The 13,276-nt window shown below is 52.2% G+C and overlaps 7 protein-coding genes across 7 annotated transcripts; 2 read left to right on the top strand and 5 right to left on the bottom strand.

Annotated features, from left to right (window-relative positions):
• Nucleotides 1-33: 33 nt before the first annotated feature.
• BDW70DRAFT_169010 (amidohydrolase) lies at nucleotides 34-1,763 on the bottom strand (the record flags this gene model as incomplete). Its single annotated transcript, XM_073742592.1, has 2 exons — nucleotides 1,566-1,763; nucleotides 34-1,498 (listed from the first exon to the last, which is right to left on the bottom strand). The coding sequence occupies exons 1-2, from the start codon at nucleotides 1,748-1,750 to the stop codon at nucleotides 34-36; spliced, it is 1,650 nt and encodes a 549-aa protein (XP_073594945.1). The 5' UTR covers nucleotides 1,751-1,763.
• Nucleotides 1,764-3,218: 1,455 nt separating this feature from the next.
• On the bottom strand, nucleotides 3,219-4,697 carry BDW70DRAFT_71130 (putative RING finger domain protein). Its single transcript, XM_073744644.1, has 3 exons — nucleotides 4,438-4,697; nucleotides 3,808-4,391; nucleotides 3,219-3,760 (listed from the first exon to the last, which is right to left on the bottom strand). Exons 1-3 carry the CDS (start codon nucleotides 4,543-4,545, stop codon nucleotides 3,262-3,264), a joined length of 1,191 nt encoding a protein of 396 aa, XP_073594944.1. The 5' UTR covers nucleotides 4,546-4,697; the 3' UTR covers nucleotides 3,219-3,261.
• Nucleotides 4,698-5,011: 314 nt separating this feature from the next.
• Nucleotides 5,012-5,925, bottom strand: BDW70DRAFT_138328 (mitochondrial fission 1 protein). The gene is made up of 4 exons (XM_073737203.1): nucleotides 5,839-5,925; nucleotides 5,768-5,786; nucleotides 5,618-5,711; nucleotides 5,012-5,558 (listed from the first exon to the last, which is right to left on the bottom strand). Exons 1-4 carry the CDS (start codon nucleotides 5,858-5,860, stop codon nucleotides 5,232-5,234), a joined length of 462 nt encoding a protein of 153 aa, XP_073594943.1. The 5' UTR covers nucleotides 5,861-5,925; the 3' UTR covers nucleotides 5,012-5,231.
• A 117-nt stretch (nucleotides 5,926-6,042) lies between these two features.
• On the top strand, nucleotides 6,043-6,845 carry BDW70DRAFT_138325 (kinetochore Spc24 family protein). The gene is made up of 3 exons (XM_073737202.1): nucleotides 6,043-6,125; nucleotides 6,173-6,570; nucleotides 6,620-6,845. The coding sequence occupies exons 1-3, from the start codon at nucleotides 6,099-6,101 to the stop codon at nucleotides 6,795-6,797; spliced, it is 603 nt and encodes a 200-aa protein (XP_073594942.1). The 5' UTR covers nucleotides 6,043-6,098; the 3' UTR covers nucleotides 6,798-6,845.
• BDW70DRAFT_138324 (uncharacterized protein) lies at nucleotides 6,825-7,842 on the bottom strand. Its single transcript, XM_073737201.1, has one exon. It carries the CDS (start codon nucleotides 7,832-7,834, stop codon nucleotides 6,908-6,910), a length of 927 nt encoding a protein of 308 aa, XP_073594941.1. The 5' UTR covers nucleotides 7,835-7,842; the 3' UTR covers nucleotides 6,825-6,907.
• A 163-nt stretch (nucleotides 7,843-8,005) lies between these two features.
• Nucleotides 8,006-8,754, top strand: BDW70DRAFT_169004 (med21 domain-containing protein; the record flags this gene model as incomplete). The annotated part of the gene is made up of 2 exons (XM_073742591.1): nucleotides 8,006-8,119; nucleotides 8,185-8,754. The coding sequence occupies exons 1-2, from the start codon at nucleotides 8,078-8,080 to the stop codon at nucleotides 8,752-8,754; spliced, it is 612 nt and encodes a 203-aa protein (XP_073594940.1). The 5' UTR covers nucleotides 8,006-8,077.
• A 57-nt stretch (nucleotides 8,755-8,811) lies between these two features.
• BDW70DRAFT_138319 (SNF2 family N-terminal domain-containing protein) lies at nucleotides 8,812-12,978 on the bottom strand. Its single transcript, XM_073737200.1, has 3 exons — nucleotides 12,569-12,978; nucleotides 11,896-12,402; nucleotides 8,812-11,838 (listed from the first exon to the last, which is right to left on the bottom strand). Exons 1-3 carry the CDS (start codon nucleotides 12,630-12,632, stop codon nucleotides 9,047-9,049), a joined length of 3,363 nt encoding a protein of 1,120 aa, XP_073594939.1. The 5' UTR covers nucleotides 12,633-12,978; the 3' UTR covers nucleotides 8,812-9,046.
• Between the last annotated feature and the right edge of the window lie 298 nt (nucleotides 12,979-13,276).

Here is a 13,276-nt window from a genome sequence, read left to right as displayed (position 1 = left end):
TATGGCTCGTTTGCTTCTTGTCTCTCATCTATCTTAGGACTCAGACTCTGCAAAAACACACCTCCCCTGAAAATAAGTCCTTACAACCCTCGCTTCCAACAGTTTGTTTTCGTCCCACTGCATATCAAGTACAACAAAATCCGCCTTCTTCCCCACCTCCAGCGCCCCGGTCACATCATCCGCAAAACAACTATACGCCGCATTCCTGGTCGCCGCACTAATAGCCTGCACCAAACTCAACCTAAACCCCTCATTAACCGTATCCTGGCATTCTGGCTCCCTCGCAGATCTTCTCGTGGTCGCCGTATACAAATTCCTCAGCGCAGAATGCGGCGCTGTCGGTGCATCCGTCCCAATGGCAACATTTGCGCCAGCTTCGGCGAATTCGCGATACGCAAATGCACGGCGCACACGCTCGGGGCCTAAAAGACGCGGCCATGCCCGGAGAATTGCGGGATCGGCGTGTACGGGCTGAATGCTGGCTGTTATACCGAGGGAGGCAAGACGAGATGCATCAGATGGAGAAGTAAGTTCGAGATGTTCGATGCGGTGCCGGCGGGATAGTGAGCCTGGTCGCGGCTCTACGGTTTCAAGCGTGTTGATGGCGAGTGCAACTGCAGCGTCGCCAATCGCGTGCAGGGCAACTTGGAGACCGGCGCCATCGGCGCGCTGGACGACTTTGCGGAGGATATCTTCTTCCCAGAGCGGCGCCGGTGAAGCTGTCGAGGCAGTGTTTGATAAACCAGCCGTATACGGCTCCAACAGCGCCGCGGTACAGGCATCAACAACGCCGTCACAGATGACTTTGATCCCTGCAATCCGGAAATCCGGCCTCGTCTCTTTATTGTACTTTCCATGCAATTCAATTGCTCGATCGACCTGCGCTAGCACTTTTGCCTCGCTAGCAGCGGGCGTAATAAGCCAATGCATAGCCAGCGTAATTGAAAATAACTCCGGCTCCTGCTCTCGCAACTGCCGCGCGGTCTCGAAGATATTCTCATCCGTTGCCATCTCCACCATCCCTGTGTACCCGGCTGCATTATACGCGCGAATCGCATCTTTCACGTATTCTTTCTTCTCGTTCGTCGTCGCGACCCGCGCAATGTGCGGCCAAACGATCGTTACAGCTGCAGACTCACTGAGTAGCCCCGTGGGATTACCGCCATTATCGCGTGCGATGTCTCCACCAGCAGGCGTAGGCGTGGATTTGTCAATTCCTAGATCGGTTAGGGCTGCAGTGTTGCACCACGCTGAATGCAGGTCTTTGGCGTCGATGAATATCGGCCGACCGTGGGGGTCCAGATCGTCGAGGTCGCTGGCTAGAGCTTGTCCGTCCGTCATGGAGTGCATCCACCCGCTGCAGAAGAGGCGCGGGTATGTGGTGGGTGATCGGGAGGTTGCTGCATCGCGTATGGTTGATTGGATCTCGGAGAGGGATGTGCAACCTGCCAGGCTGATTTTTGACAGGGAAGAGCCAAAGAGGAGGAGGTGCATATGTCTGTTTCATCAATTAGCAATACTGGATTGCATAGATCTATAGAGCAGAAGCTGGAATATAAACTCACCCGTCAATAAACCCAGGCAGGACTCGTCGTCCGGCTAGGTCGACCTGCTTATCGGATGCAGGGGCATCCTGTTCGGAGCCTACATAGATGATGGTTTCATCTTCGACAAGGAGACAAGTAGCTGCATCCTTGTTATCGTAATCAGTGCGAGAGAGGACAGAGGCGTTGTGATAGAGGGTCCTCATCGTGGGGTTGAGGGGTTGGAGTTGGAGAAAGATGAAGCGAAGCCCTCCCGCTATGTGACCTGAAGGAAATCTCGCCCTAAGGCGCATTCCTTGTCCAAGGATCTATAATCTTCCAATATTGATTGAATTGCTTGTGGAGAGTCATGTGCGGCCGGGCAAGGTAGTCTCAGAGTCAATCAATTCAAATATATACCTTACTCTGTACTTAGTAGTATGCTTCTATGGTATAGTAGTGAAGCTTGACATATTTCTAATGAGAGTATAAACAGTATATTGTACCGGTGCAACTTAATCACTCTAGCTCTCGCATCAGCAGTTCTAGTGTTCCTAGTTCTCTCACGAAAGTGCCACTTCATCATAAAGACAGGACCCAACACTAATCCCAGTCCCGGCAACCGCAGCTCGAAAGTAGGAAGGGCCGCGCTATACCTCCCCATTAATGTCATGGGTGCATCTTCCATACGACTCTCACCCTCCACCGCACCCGCAAACGACATGGCCAAGCGAGGTGCTATAGTTGACGACAGTCATGCGCACACTAGCTCTACAACCTCGTCCCTGCGCGGCACGGCGTGGGAGATAGAATTGTCGCGGCAGGAAAGGGTAAGGACATGCCGACGCAGACGACGACTATTTCTAGAAAAGGTTGGCCCCGTGAATCTGGTGCGTCGATATCCTGATCAATAAGTGAGCTGTCAGTTCACTGATCATGACGATATAGCGGAGACGCGTCCGAGCAGCTTGTCCATAACCAGCGCGGCGGCAAAATCAGTCCGATCCAGAGAGCTGTACCATGCCGGTAGAAGAACGGGTGCCCCAGCCGGTGGCCTCGGGGTATCTCGGGGTATTTCGCAGTCTATAATGCAGTATTTGTCGCTCGCTTGTTTGGGATTTACCTCGTTGCTTGAAGGATGAGCAAAGGGCTGGCAAGACGCAAGCTTATCCTGGGCACTGAGGCAAGATCTCAAGCTCAATATGGAGATCGCTAAGGCATATGTAATACTAGCAGTCACGGAACTCGTTCAGCAGAGTTAGGGAAACGTCGTCATCCATTCGTAGAAAGGTACTCTGTACACACAAAATTGCCTTTCCTGTTGTTCATCACATCGTAGGCCTGTTCAGTCCGGACTTGCCCAAAGTCTATCTGGCTAGGTAATCAAAATGAAAAGTTCCTACCAAGGGGAGTAAAATAGAGCATTAAAGAAGGGGGCGGAAAAGGAAGAAAAGAAAGAAAGCAAACCAGACATCAACTTCCACCTCCCCCAAGCCGACTGCGAACCCAACCAGTCCATCCTCCGGAATTCGAACTCGTACTTTCGCTACGACTGGTCGTCCGCGGACGAGATCCAGACCCTTCTTCTTCAGCAGAGGCAGTTGAGGGGCGATTGTTGGACGAGGACGAGGGCGAATGTCTAGCCAGGTCGTCAGTCCCTTCAGTCCCTGATCTGTACGGGAGCAAAAATAATCATCAGTACTACTGATCAGTTAACTTTTCATGCTGTCGAGAGCGCTTACGGCGTTGTGTTTGTCGCGTTCGCATTCGCATCCGCTGCCGTCGGATCAACCCCGCGTCGACAGTGCGGACAAGAGTTATGTTGGTTCAACCACAACTCGATACACTGCGGATGGAACCAGTGTGTGCAAGGGAGCACAGTGACCTCGTCGCCCACTTTGACAGCGTCCATACAAATCGAACACTCGATTCCTTCACCTCCGAGCATCTCTGCGTCGGCCCGCTTCTTGGGAAGAGCACGGATGACGTCTTGAGCAGCCGGTGGAGCCGCGGTGCGGTTCCCATTCTGCTCTACCAGTTCGGATATGACTCGGTCTAGCTCTTCCTGTGAGTACACGGCATCCCCATTACGGCTAATGTCCATGAGAACCTCAAGAAGTGCCCTGATTGGAGTCCCTCCTGTCACGACACGCACATTCGGTCGTCCAGGTCCGCCCGGTTCTCCAAGCTGCCCAGCTTGTAGATTATTAAGGTTGGTGTGGAATAGTTCAAGGATACTGCAGCAGTTAGATAAAAGCCATTTTGAAGATTTGACGAAACGTACTCTCCCAGACTCCGTAATGGTGAGCCCATGGGCTGGGGCCTATCCGCATCACGAGGAAACAAACCTCCAGCACCGTCGTCGAAAGGGCCACGAGAAGAATGGGGTCCGCTATCAGGCCCATACATCTCATCGAAAGAGCTTCTGGGCGGCTGCGGGCGGCCTGGTGAGCCAGGTGACCCGGGCCCTTGTGCGCGCGCAGCACGCTGCCGGTTAAGCTCAGTGAGACTCTGGAAGAATGAATTGAAGCCGTGAAAAGCGGGTTGTATGGGGTCGGTGGGATCATAGGCCGTTCCTCTGGTCGCAGCCGGTCCTCTGCGGGGTGGCAAGCTGTGTGCATGGTAAGAGAACCGAATGTTGCCGCCGGGAGATTGGAAAGTCCGATGGGTGTATTGATAGCCAACAACGTTGCTCCATCCGTGACCGTCATCAATATCATCCGTGTGTGCCCAAGGGTTGTGGTCTGCAAAGGGATTCGATGAAGACGGCGTGGGCGAATGCTGGCCTGGAAAGGACTCGGGGGGGTCCGGATGTGGGTGCGAGGGCGAGGCTTCGGGCTCCGGGTCTGTATCGGGAGGGATTTCAATCTGCGCAGGTCAGTCTGGTATGAGTAAAAGTGACTAAGGCGCATACTATTTCTGTGAACTCTGAACTGCAGTACGGACACTCTAGTGTTTCATACAAACTGCGAGGCCATACCTGGCCGCAGGCGTGGCAGAGAACACGATCACCCGTATCCATGTTGAAGGAATATGGAGTGGAGTCGAAATCGGATGGGAAGAGGCAGGAACGCAGGATAGAATCCAAGTGATCCAAGTGAGAGGTTAAGACAAGGATTAGAGGAGGGGTCGAAACGAGTATTCGAGTCCAATAGTCAAGCAGTAAAGGCGTTGTTCATGGTCTGAAAGACTGGCAGGCACCAGCGAATATGGTCATCTTGCTGTACACGATAAGACCTTAAACAAAGTACAGAAAACAAGAAAGAGTATATAACCTTTGAACAAGGCCAAACTGAGACAGCACCAGAACAGTCGATCAGACGGGCTCAGACAGAGAGAATTGGTGGTGTTAACGGACGCTTAATATTGAATGACGTTAGCCTCGGATGTGGCGCAGTGATAAAAAAGAAAGAGCCTTGTCTGCTCTTTGTAGCCCAACTCTTCAGGCATTCTTAACTTTCCAATAGGATTAATAATGATGAGCGAGCCACTAGAAAAATAAATATTATATTTCACCTCCAACCATCTCTTGTCCTATTAAGAACGCCCAAAGCCTAAATTATGTATCATGCTAATAGTCCAGACACGAAAACAAACACAAGAAGCGTAATAGCAGAGACGGATATCATCCATCGTCAACGTCGTCATGTATATACAGCTCCGCCACCTGAATGTTGCACCCCATCAGCACCCTATTACCCTCGCATTTTATCGCCGCTGTCCACGAAAGAGCAAGCCTCCGACTACTCCCGCCGCGAGAGCCAGCCCTCCAACGATAGCGATGCCAACCATCCCTTCACGCGATACCCTATCATCAATCAAGGTCCGTAGACTAGCCGCCTGTAGATTGCCCGGCTCCTTGTCGATAAGAAGATCGTTATAGCGGCGGGCCTCTCCATAGTTGCCTAGTTTGTAGTTACCCAGAGCCAGGTAGAAGAGACATTCGCGGCGTCGCTCGGGATGGGCGCGGAAAATTTCAGACAGGAGACGAACGCCTTCTTGCTGGTCAGCTCGGGAGTTCGATTTGATCAAGCCCTATACGGCATGTTATGTCAGTAGAGTCCAGCCATGTGTGGGGAACTGGAGGTGCTTACCCAGGCATAGTTGAACTTAGTCTGAACGCCAACGTAGTCGCCTTCTTTTTCATACTGGGCGCGAAGAACTTGAAGCTCTGCTGGCTTCAACGGGCTGTATATGCTTTGTTAGCTGCTGCCGCGCAATAGCTAATAATGTGGAGAATAGACCTTTCAGCATCTGCGGCATCTGGATCCGGTCAGTACCTAATAGCTCGCCCTTACCAGTCTGGACCACGTACAAGGGAGATTTGAAGACGTCATATTGCTGGAGTACAGGACCACTGACTGAGTCTTTCGGTAAGATATGCGAAAGAGTTGTGATGTCAAGAATCGGCCAGGCCAGGCAGCTTCACTGCTCCAGGTGACGAGGCGGTGCACGTGGAGATGTGGCGTTGCCCTCCCAACCGTTCCCGTATTTACCACGGGTCTGCATTAAGACAGCCCCTCACTATCGCATCTTTTGACACTGCGGCCTCATTTCGACACTGTCATAGTCACCATGTTGCTCGACGAGAACCCGTCTACGGTAAGCGTACTATTCTTTTATGTGCGGCCCATACTGAACAACGTCAGCTCATTCACCACACAATCGGCAACTTCAACATCGCCCCGGACAAACAGGCCGTCTCCCGCATCAATGATTCCCTCGCGACCCTCCAGCAATCGCGCGAGCTGCGCATGCGCGAAGCTGAGTCCTCCCTCCGCAAACTCTCACGCCATCTCCAGTCCCTAAGCACACAACATGAGGAGGCCGTCGCCGCTCACGACGCAAGCAAACATGCCGCCGCCATGGTCGAGCTCGACACGAAGAAATTTCGCATCGCCAAGGCCGCGTCGGAACTGGAGATCGAGAGTGAGCGTCTTGAAGGTGAGCTGGAGATGTTGAAGGAGAGGCTGGCGGATCTAGAGGCGCAGGGCCTTGAGGGTGATGAGGCAACGCGGAGGGAGAGGGAGGCTGATGATGCTATCTTGTATGTTCTGCTTGTCATTGGGCTTGGTTATATTTCCTAACGAAAACAGGCTACGTTTGAAGATTTACCGGGCCTTGGGCATCGATATCGAGCCTGATGAAGCGGGCAACTTCACCAAGGCTGTTATCCGTAACAGCCGCAAGGGAGATGTGCACGTTGTCAACCTAGATCCGAAGTTCTCGCGCTTCTTTTACGCCAACTACTTCTGGTCAACTATGCAGGGTTGAGTACTTGTCTGGCGTTATGGTGTAGGATGATACCCAACTGGATCTTTGTTTCTTTACCTATTATCAGATTTCATAAGTTCGTAATACAGTACAGAGTTATCGTACAACTATTATACACGGGCAGAGCGAGTCGACAGCAAGCTCTGGACCACTTCTTCCTTCTCCTCTTTCGAAATCGATATCGGCCTTGTCCCCGGCGCAATTTTCTCTACTGCGTCCAATACCTCCTCCACCGAAACATCGCCCAGTCCACTGTCCTTCCACTTTGCCATCCACTCTCTCTCCAACCGGCGCATCCCTTCCTCGACCTGATCCATAGTCTGCACCTCCTTCCCTTCCCACATCAACCTTGCCTCCACCTCCCTCTCTCCCTCCTCGCGATTCGGATACAGAATTTCTACCCCCAACCCACCAAGCCCTAAGTCCTCGACCCTCCCGTTCCACAAGACCTGCCTCACCCTCCCTTCCCGTTCAACCATCATGCAAACAAGCGGCATCACACTCCTCCCAATTGCCTCCCTAACTCCCTTACTTGTCTCCCTCGGGCCAACCAAAATCCCCACACCAGCTCCAGATCCCCTCGCCAGCGCAACCGCAAAATGTCTTGCGGTGACCCCTTCTAACTCCCGAACAACATGCGGCCCAATCTTCGACTTCAACGCCTTACATTGCACAATCACACGCACTGGAGGGTCGATTATCGGGTTTGGGCCCACGTGCCATGTTCCAACGAGGTCAATTCCAAAGTCGGATTTGCCGCCAACGCGGTGGAGGTCGAAGGCAGAGTTGCGAAGGTGCGCTTGTACGGTATATTCGTAGAGTGTGCCTTGATATGTTGTACTCTTCTCGGGGAGGCCATTGCGCTTGGCGTAGGAGAGAAAGGAGGGGAGGTCGTTATGGAGAGAGGTTGATGGAGCGGGAGGTGAAGGGAGTCCAAAGAGGCGGCGGGTTAGGGCACTTATGGAGGATTCAGTTGTGATTCTGGTTGGAGATGGGAAAGAGAGGGAGGTGGAGAGAAACGGGCGACTTGGGTGCATATTCGAACATTGTACAGAAATGTTTAAGGCTTTGTTTAGTTGTAGATACGAATCTAGTAGCTGGAGCTGAAGCTACGTAGGCGGTCTACATCAACTCCGACCCTTGACTCCGCTATCGAAGATCGATAAGCGATGTCAATTTTAGCTCCTCTTTCCAAGCTCAACTCCACATCCCGATCCATACGGTATTCGCCTACCACCCTCCTCCCTCCTTTCAAAGATATTTCGAGCCAGGAGATCGATATGGCCGACATCCTCACCCAGCTACAAACATGCCTTGACCAGGTCCGTACCTCTGAGTCCCCATTCTCCCTCTAGTCCCAAACAGTCAAACATATTGATCAACCCAGCTCGCAACACAATTCTACGCCACAATCGGCTACTTAACAACCTACCACGACAACTCCCCCGCAATACCGCCGGACAACCCTACGTCCGCACCCGCCCTCGCCAAGATCCAGAAAAACTCTACAAACCCGCCTATCCCCGCCGGCGCGGCCGCAATACTCAACGCATCACAAGGCTCCCCATCCGGCGCCGCTACAGGCGCAGTGACGCCCGGCCCGCCAGCACCTAATACAAGTGCTGGATCTGGGGCCGGCGAAGCAGGAGCAGCACGACAAGAAGAAGGGCTCCCCCCTCGCCCAGACTCACCGCGAACGTTCGCGGCGCGACAGCGAGAATTGGCGCGTGATTTGGTCATCAAGGAGCAGCAAATTGAGTATTTGATTTCGGTATTGCCGGGGATCGGGTCATCCGAGGCGGAGCAGGAACGGCGGATAAGGAAGTTGGAGGAGGAGTTGAGGGCGGTGGAGGAGGAAAGGGAGAAGAAGGTTAGGGAGTTGAGAGTGCTGAGGAGGAGGGTAGAAGAGGTTTTGGGGGCCGTGGAAGGGGGTATCTACGGGGCAAGCTCATACTAGGTCGTACAACTCTATGGCTTTTCATACTTCGGCAGAATGTTGGTTCAGATAATTAATTTTATAGCTAGCTATAATGCCGTCCGTGACTTGCGTCATCTCTTTGTTCTAGAACCATGATCCTTGATGCATTAACAATCAATGAGATGGGGGAATAACAAAATGGGAATCGAAATGACAATAGGCAACAAAACAGAAGATTTGGGTATCATTATTACGAAGCCAATCTCAACCGGACCAAACGTGACCAAACCGAACCCGCGCGACATAACCCCATTTGGGATAAGAAAACGAATCATTTGAATAAACTGCGATATTCCCTCATTCGCTGTTCCTGAACCTCGGCCTTATCCAGCTTTCCCCGGTTCAGACTCATATCAGCCAATTGCTGCTTCTTCTTCGCCAGCTCGGCGATCTTCTCCTCAATACTGTCCTTCATGATAAATTGCACAGTCGTGACCTCACGTGTCTGTCCGAGTCGGTGCACGCGGTCGATTGCCTGCGCCACGGCCGCCGGGTTATACTGCGGCTCCATGATGTAAACATGCGACGCGGCGGTGAGGTTGAGGCCCACCCCTCCGGCTCCGATAGTCGCGAGGAGAATAGTGGTATTATTGTCGTCGCGGAAGTTATCGAGCGCTTTGTTGCGCGCTGGCAGGCTCATTGTTCCGTCGAGCCGAGTGTATCCTGTTAATCCCTGGTCTCGGAGCGCAATTTCGATTAAATCGAGATGAGAGGTCCAGGCAGAAAAGACGACGCTCTTAATTGGGGCTTCGCCCTCGGGCAGCTTTGCGCTCTCTTCTGCCGTCGCGAGGAGATGCGATAATAGTGCTTTGGTTTTAGTGTGCGGACCTTCGTACTCGCCTAAGACTTTGGCTTGCTTTCGAGTTTGTTTCTCTCGCGCTTGTTTCATCAAGTAATCCTGTAAACCGGCGGCCGTGATCGCCGAGTACGATGCGGAAATCCAGCCTTCGCAAACATCACATTTGACGTCGAAAGATTCCTGACCTCCGACTTTATTGTCAAACACCTGCTTCCTACCGGAGAAGCATTCTGGACAGAGAACGTCAAAACAAGGCAGTATGAAGGCGATAATGTCAGCTTTTCCAGGACCGGATGAACCGTTTGCATCCGGGTTTGGCTCCTCCAAACGTTTGCTGCAGATGGCACACATATCGGCCGATGATTCTTGCATCAGGGTGAACATTTCGTACGCCTTCTTGTCAGTAGCGACAGCGTCAGCGCTAGGTCCCTCTTCAAGGTCGATGGCGTCGTGCACGCTTAATCCCTTAATCCGCGCTCGTTCATCACTGTCCAGAAGCTCCTTGCCGTGTGCGCTAATCTGACGGAGAATCATCATGGCCTTCAAAATGTGGTGGTACATGCGACCCTTCATTTTGCTCTTATCTTCTCCTGCAATTACCCGCATCATCACGTTTGATTCCTTGCGGAAGAACTCGTGCAGCTGTGCCTCTGACTCACTGAATTCAAGCATCACAATCTTGTCGTGTCGCGCTGGCAGATCGATCTTGTCCTTGACTCGGCGGAGAGTAAATGAGTCTACCAAGACGCGCAGACTTGCGAGAACAGTTGCATCGCCTGTCTTGAACCGGCTTAGAATATGCATATTGAATCGACTCCTATCATCGTACGGATAAAGTCCTAGGAATTTGGTGACGGAAAGCAGATCATCTAACCGGTTCTGAATTGGCGTGCCAGTTACTGACCAACGACGCTGCGCATTCAACTGAAAAATTGCCTGCGTCTGGGCCGCGCTTTGCTCTCGAATCGTATGGGCCTCATCTAAAACGATGCGAAACATGTTCATTTTGGTCAGCGGGCTTGTCCCTGCTCGCCTCGAGCCGCGGCCAGAAAGCTCACTTAGGACGATACTATACGTCGTGATCACCAAATCATATTTAGACAGTTCATCCACGCTCGTGGTTCGAGACGAACCATGGAAAACATACGACGTAAGTGCGCCATCTTGTAGGTGTTCTTTGACTTGCGAAACCCAATTGTTAACGGTGCTGAGGGGCGCCACAAGAAGAGTGGTCTTAGTGTTTCGAATCCCAGGTCGGCTCTTCGCCAGTCCCGGTTGTGGAATCATGCGCGCCCATTCCTGGGCCTGCGCGAGCGAGGAGATCACCAGAGACAGAATGCTTAGAGTCTTTCCTAGACCCATCATATCGGCCAACAGCCCGCCCAAACTTTGCGGTGGCTCCTGGTCAAGAACGATGCCGCTAATAACTTCACGATACTTCTTAGTCCCATTGCCGCTATACTCTTCCCTCCAGAGGGAGTTGTTGTCCTCCTCTTTAGGCCCGAACTTCCGAGGGGCCTCTTTCTCCGTCATGAACCACAATGCTTGCTTCTGATGGCGAAGAAGTGGTGTGGTAACAAGCGCCGGGGGATCCATTTCAGGGAGGTTGTCCGCACTCTGGAGCTGATCGAACATTTTCATGACCGCATCGGCCACTTCTTCAGCGGACCTTACTTCATAGTTCACGCCCGACCGGTTTCGTTGTGGCCCTGTCGGCGCATACGACGGTTGCAAGCGCCTTCTCTCGGCATGAGGATTAAAGACAGGAACTCCTTGTTCAACAGAGAACGGGGTAGCAAGCCAGACATTATTCTGGCCAAGGTAGTTGCCCACCTTTTCCGCATCTTGACGGAGGCCATAAAGATTTATCGAAGCTCGGAAAATAGACGAGCAAGGGGTCCACGGCACTTCGTTTGGTAGTTTCTTTCGCACATCCAGACGCGCCGCAATCTCAACCTTAAGAGCTGGAGAATCCAGGAGGGGTACTATCACCGCGGCGGTTCTGGAATCGACGACACCGAAAACTTTCCCGTTCGGATCGGAGACCTCAATGCGGTTGTTGCTTTGGCCCGCTTGTCGATGAACTCCAAGTTTCATCGAGGGCCAGTGCGCTATGTCCCCAAGGATTGTTTGCGGCGCTGGCATAGGAATCAAAGACGCCTGAATTGTGGCATTTTCCAACTTTCCATAACATACTCTCTGTACGCTGAGGTTATTGGAGCCCGTCACTTGAAGGTCGTCATCATCGTTGCTTCCCGATGCATCTGATGTCCATCCATTAGCATGTGCTTAATAAGACCATCACGCAGTCAGCTTCTTACCAATGGTCAGATCAACGATATCTGGAGTTATCGCAGTGGAACTCCCAGTCCCTCCGTCATCCTTCCTCATATATTCTCCAAGTTCGCTGTTCCCCACAGTAAATCCTCTTTTCGCTTTCTCAATTCTCTCTTGTTCTGTTTTCACTCGCTTGTATTGATTGCCCGCTCGCCGTTCCACTCCATACATATTTTCGATTAGGCTTCCAGGCCTCAAGTCAGCATCATCGCTGTGCTCAACGAAACGTGCGCTCCGTTTCCCGTCGCTATCGTCCACGCCAGAGGTACTTGTAAACTGCACATCGATGTCCGGAGTTACGTGCGTCGAGGATTGAGGGGATGTGCTTGTACTCGTCGACCCAGTCGACGAAGGGTACTGCGCCCGCGATCGGCTTGCACGATGGGAGGACGGACGCTGCGGGCTAAGTAGACGGTCTGCGACGGCCGTGCCTTGCGGTGCCATAGATGGGGCGATATCGCGCTGCTGGCTGTTTGTTCCCTGCTGGCCTACTGTTTTGGCAAGTAAGCCTTCTGAATCGGAGCCTTCAGGGTCCTCGGGAGGGGTGGGGATCGTCTGTACGACGAATGGAGAGTATGGGGTGCATTTTGGGAACCGGGCCAGTGCAGTGATCTTGTCGCGACTCTAACAAGAACGAAAGGATGTCTGGGTCGTTACCATTCTTTTGTAATTGTTTCTTGTAGGCCCTGGGGTTGAGGAGCATGTGGGCGTGGGATGCCATAGCACCTCCCCACTGCAGATGGAGACGTTAGAGGCAGTAGGATGGCGGATGTGATATTATTAGAATCGAGGCAAAACAAGGTAGCGAAAAGCAAAATTAGGCGATTCGATGTATTAGAAGGGCCTTAAAACCGATACAGGCCGCGGTGGCCATGCGTCCTTATCGGGAGAGATAGGACTTGACTCGAAAGTGGAGGAGAATGACGGAGTGGCAAAGGAAGAGAAACGGTCTAGGCGCGAAAACTCTATGCCAGCAAAACAAGAGACGAGGAATAAAGAGGAAGAGATCGTGTAGGAACAGAAAAAGAGAGGGGAAAGATGCTGAGGAGGAGAGAAGCAAAGACGAGGTCGCAAATAGTCGTGTGCCAAGAGAAGATTCCGATACTGAGTGAGATAAGATAGAGAGAACTGTACTACAGAATACTCCCGACCTCACTTCAACTTACACCACGTCTTACCTTCGTAATCAAAAGTCATTTCATCATATGACACCGTTTCCTCCGGGGATCATGATTATTAGTAGAGAAACTAGCTATTTGTCTATGTACAAATACAATACAACATCAGAGCGGTATTTCCCAGCCAAAGCCACTCCTAGCGGCTGATCAGACTCCTCATGCCTGTTCGCCGTAACAAAGACGCTAA

This window comes from Aspergillus foveolatus, assembly GCF_047715535.1.
Source record: "Aspergillus foveolatus strain CBS 279.81 unplaced genomic scaffold BDW70scaffold_32, whole genome shotgun sequence".
Taxonomy (NCBI): Eukaryota; Fungi; Ascomycota; class Eurotiomycetes; order Eurotiales; family Aspergillaceae; genus Aspergillus; species Aspergillus foveolatus.
Note: the sequence above shows the minus strand (reverse complement) of the source record. Positions and strands in the feature narration are given on the sequence as shown.

Bases quoted from the DNA above. Each gene is read 5' to 3' on its own strand.
- BDW70DRAFT_71130 (XM_073744644.1), bottom strand. From the start codon at position 4,545: ATGGATACGGGTGATCGTGTTCTCTGCCACGCCTGCGGCCAGGTATGG. The intron at 4,392-4,437 runs GTATGCGCCTTA...TGACCTGCGCAG, and splicing joins GTTCAGAGTTCACAGAAATA to ATTGAAATCCCTCCCGATAC. The intron at 3,761-3,807 runs GTACGTTTCGTC...TAACTGCTGCAG, and splicing joins CCATTACGGAGTCTGGGAGA to TATCCTTGAACTATTCCACA.
- BDW70DRAFT_138328 (XM_073737203.1), bottom strand. From the start codon at position 5,860: ATGACGTCTTCAAATCTCCCTT. The intron at 5,559-5,617 runs GTAAGCACCTCC...CATGCCGTATAG, and splicing joins CTAAGTTCAACTATGCCTGG to GGCTTGATCAAATCGAACTC.
- BDW70DRAFT_138325 (XM_073737202.1), top strand. From the start codon at position 6,099: ATGTTGCTCGACGAGAACCCGTCTACG. The intron at 6,126-6,172 runs GTAAGCGTACTA...GAACAACGTCAG, and splicing joins TCGACGAGAACCCGTCTACG to CTCATTCACCACACAATCGG. The intron at 6,571-6,619 runs GTATGTTCTGCT...TAACGAAAACAG, and splicing joins GAGGCTGATGATGCTATCTT to GCTACGTTTGAAGATTTACC.
- BDW70DRAFT_138324 (XM_073737201.1), bottom strand. From the start codon at position 7,834: ATGCACCCAAGTCGCCCGTTTCTCTCCACCTCCCTCTCTTTCCCATCT.
- BDW70DRAFT_138319 (XM_073737200.1), bottom strand. From the start codon at position 12,632: ATGGCATCCCACGCCCACATGCTCCTCAACCCCAGGGCCTACAAGAAA. The intron at 12,403-12,568 runs GTAACGACCCAG...TTGCCAAAACAG, and splicing joins GAAACAATTACAAAAGAATG to TAGGCCAGCAGGGAACAAAC. The intron at 11,839-11,895 runs GTAAGAAGCTGA...GATGGACATCAG, and splicing joins TATCGTTGATCTGACCATTG to ATGCATCGGGAAGCAACGAT.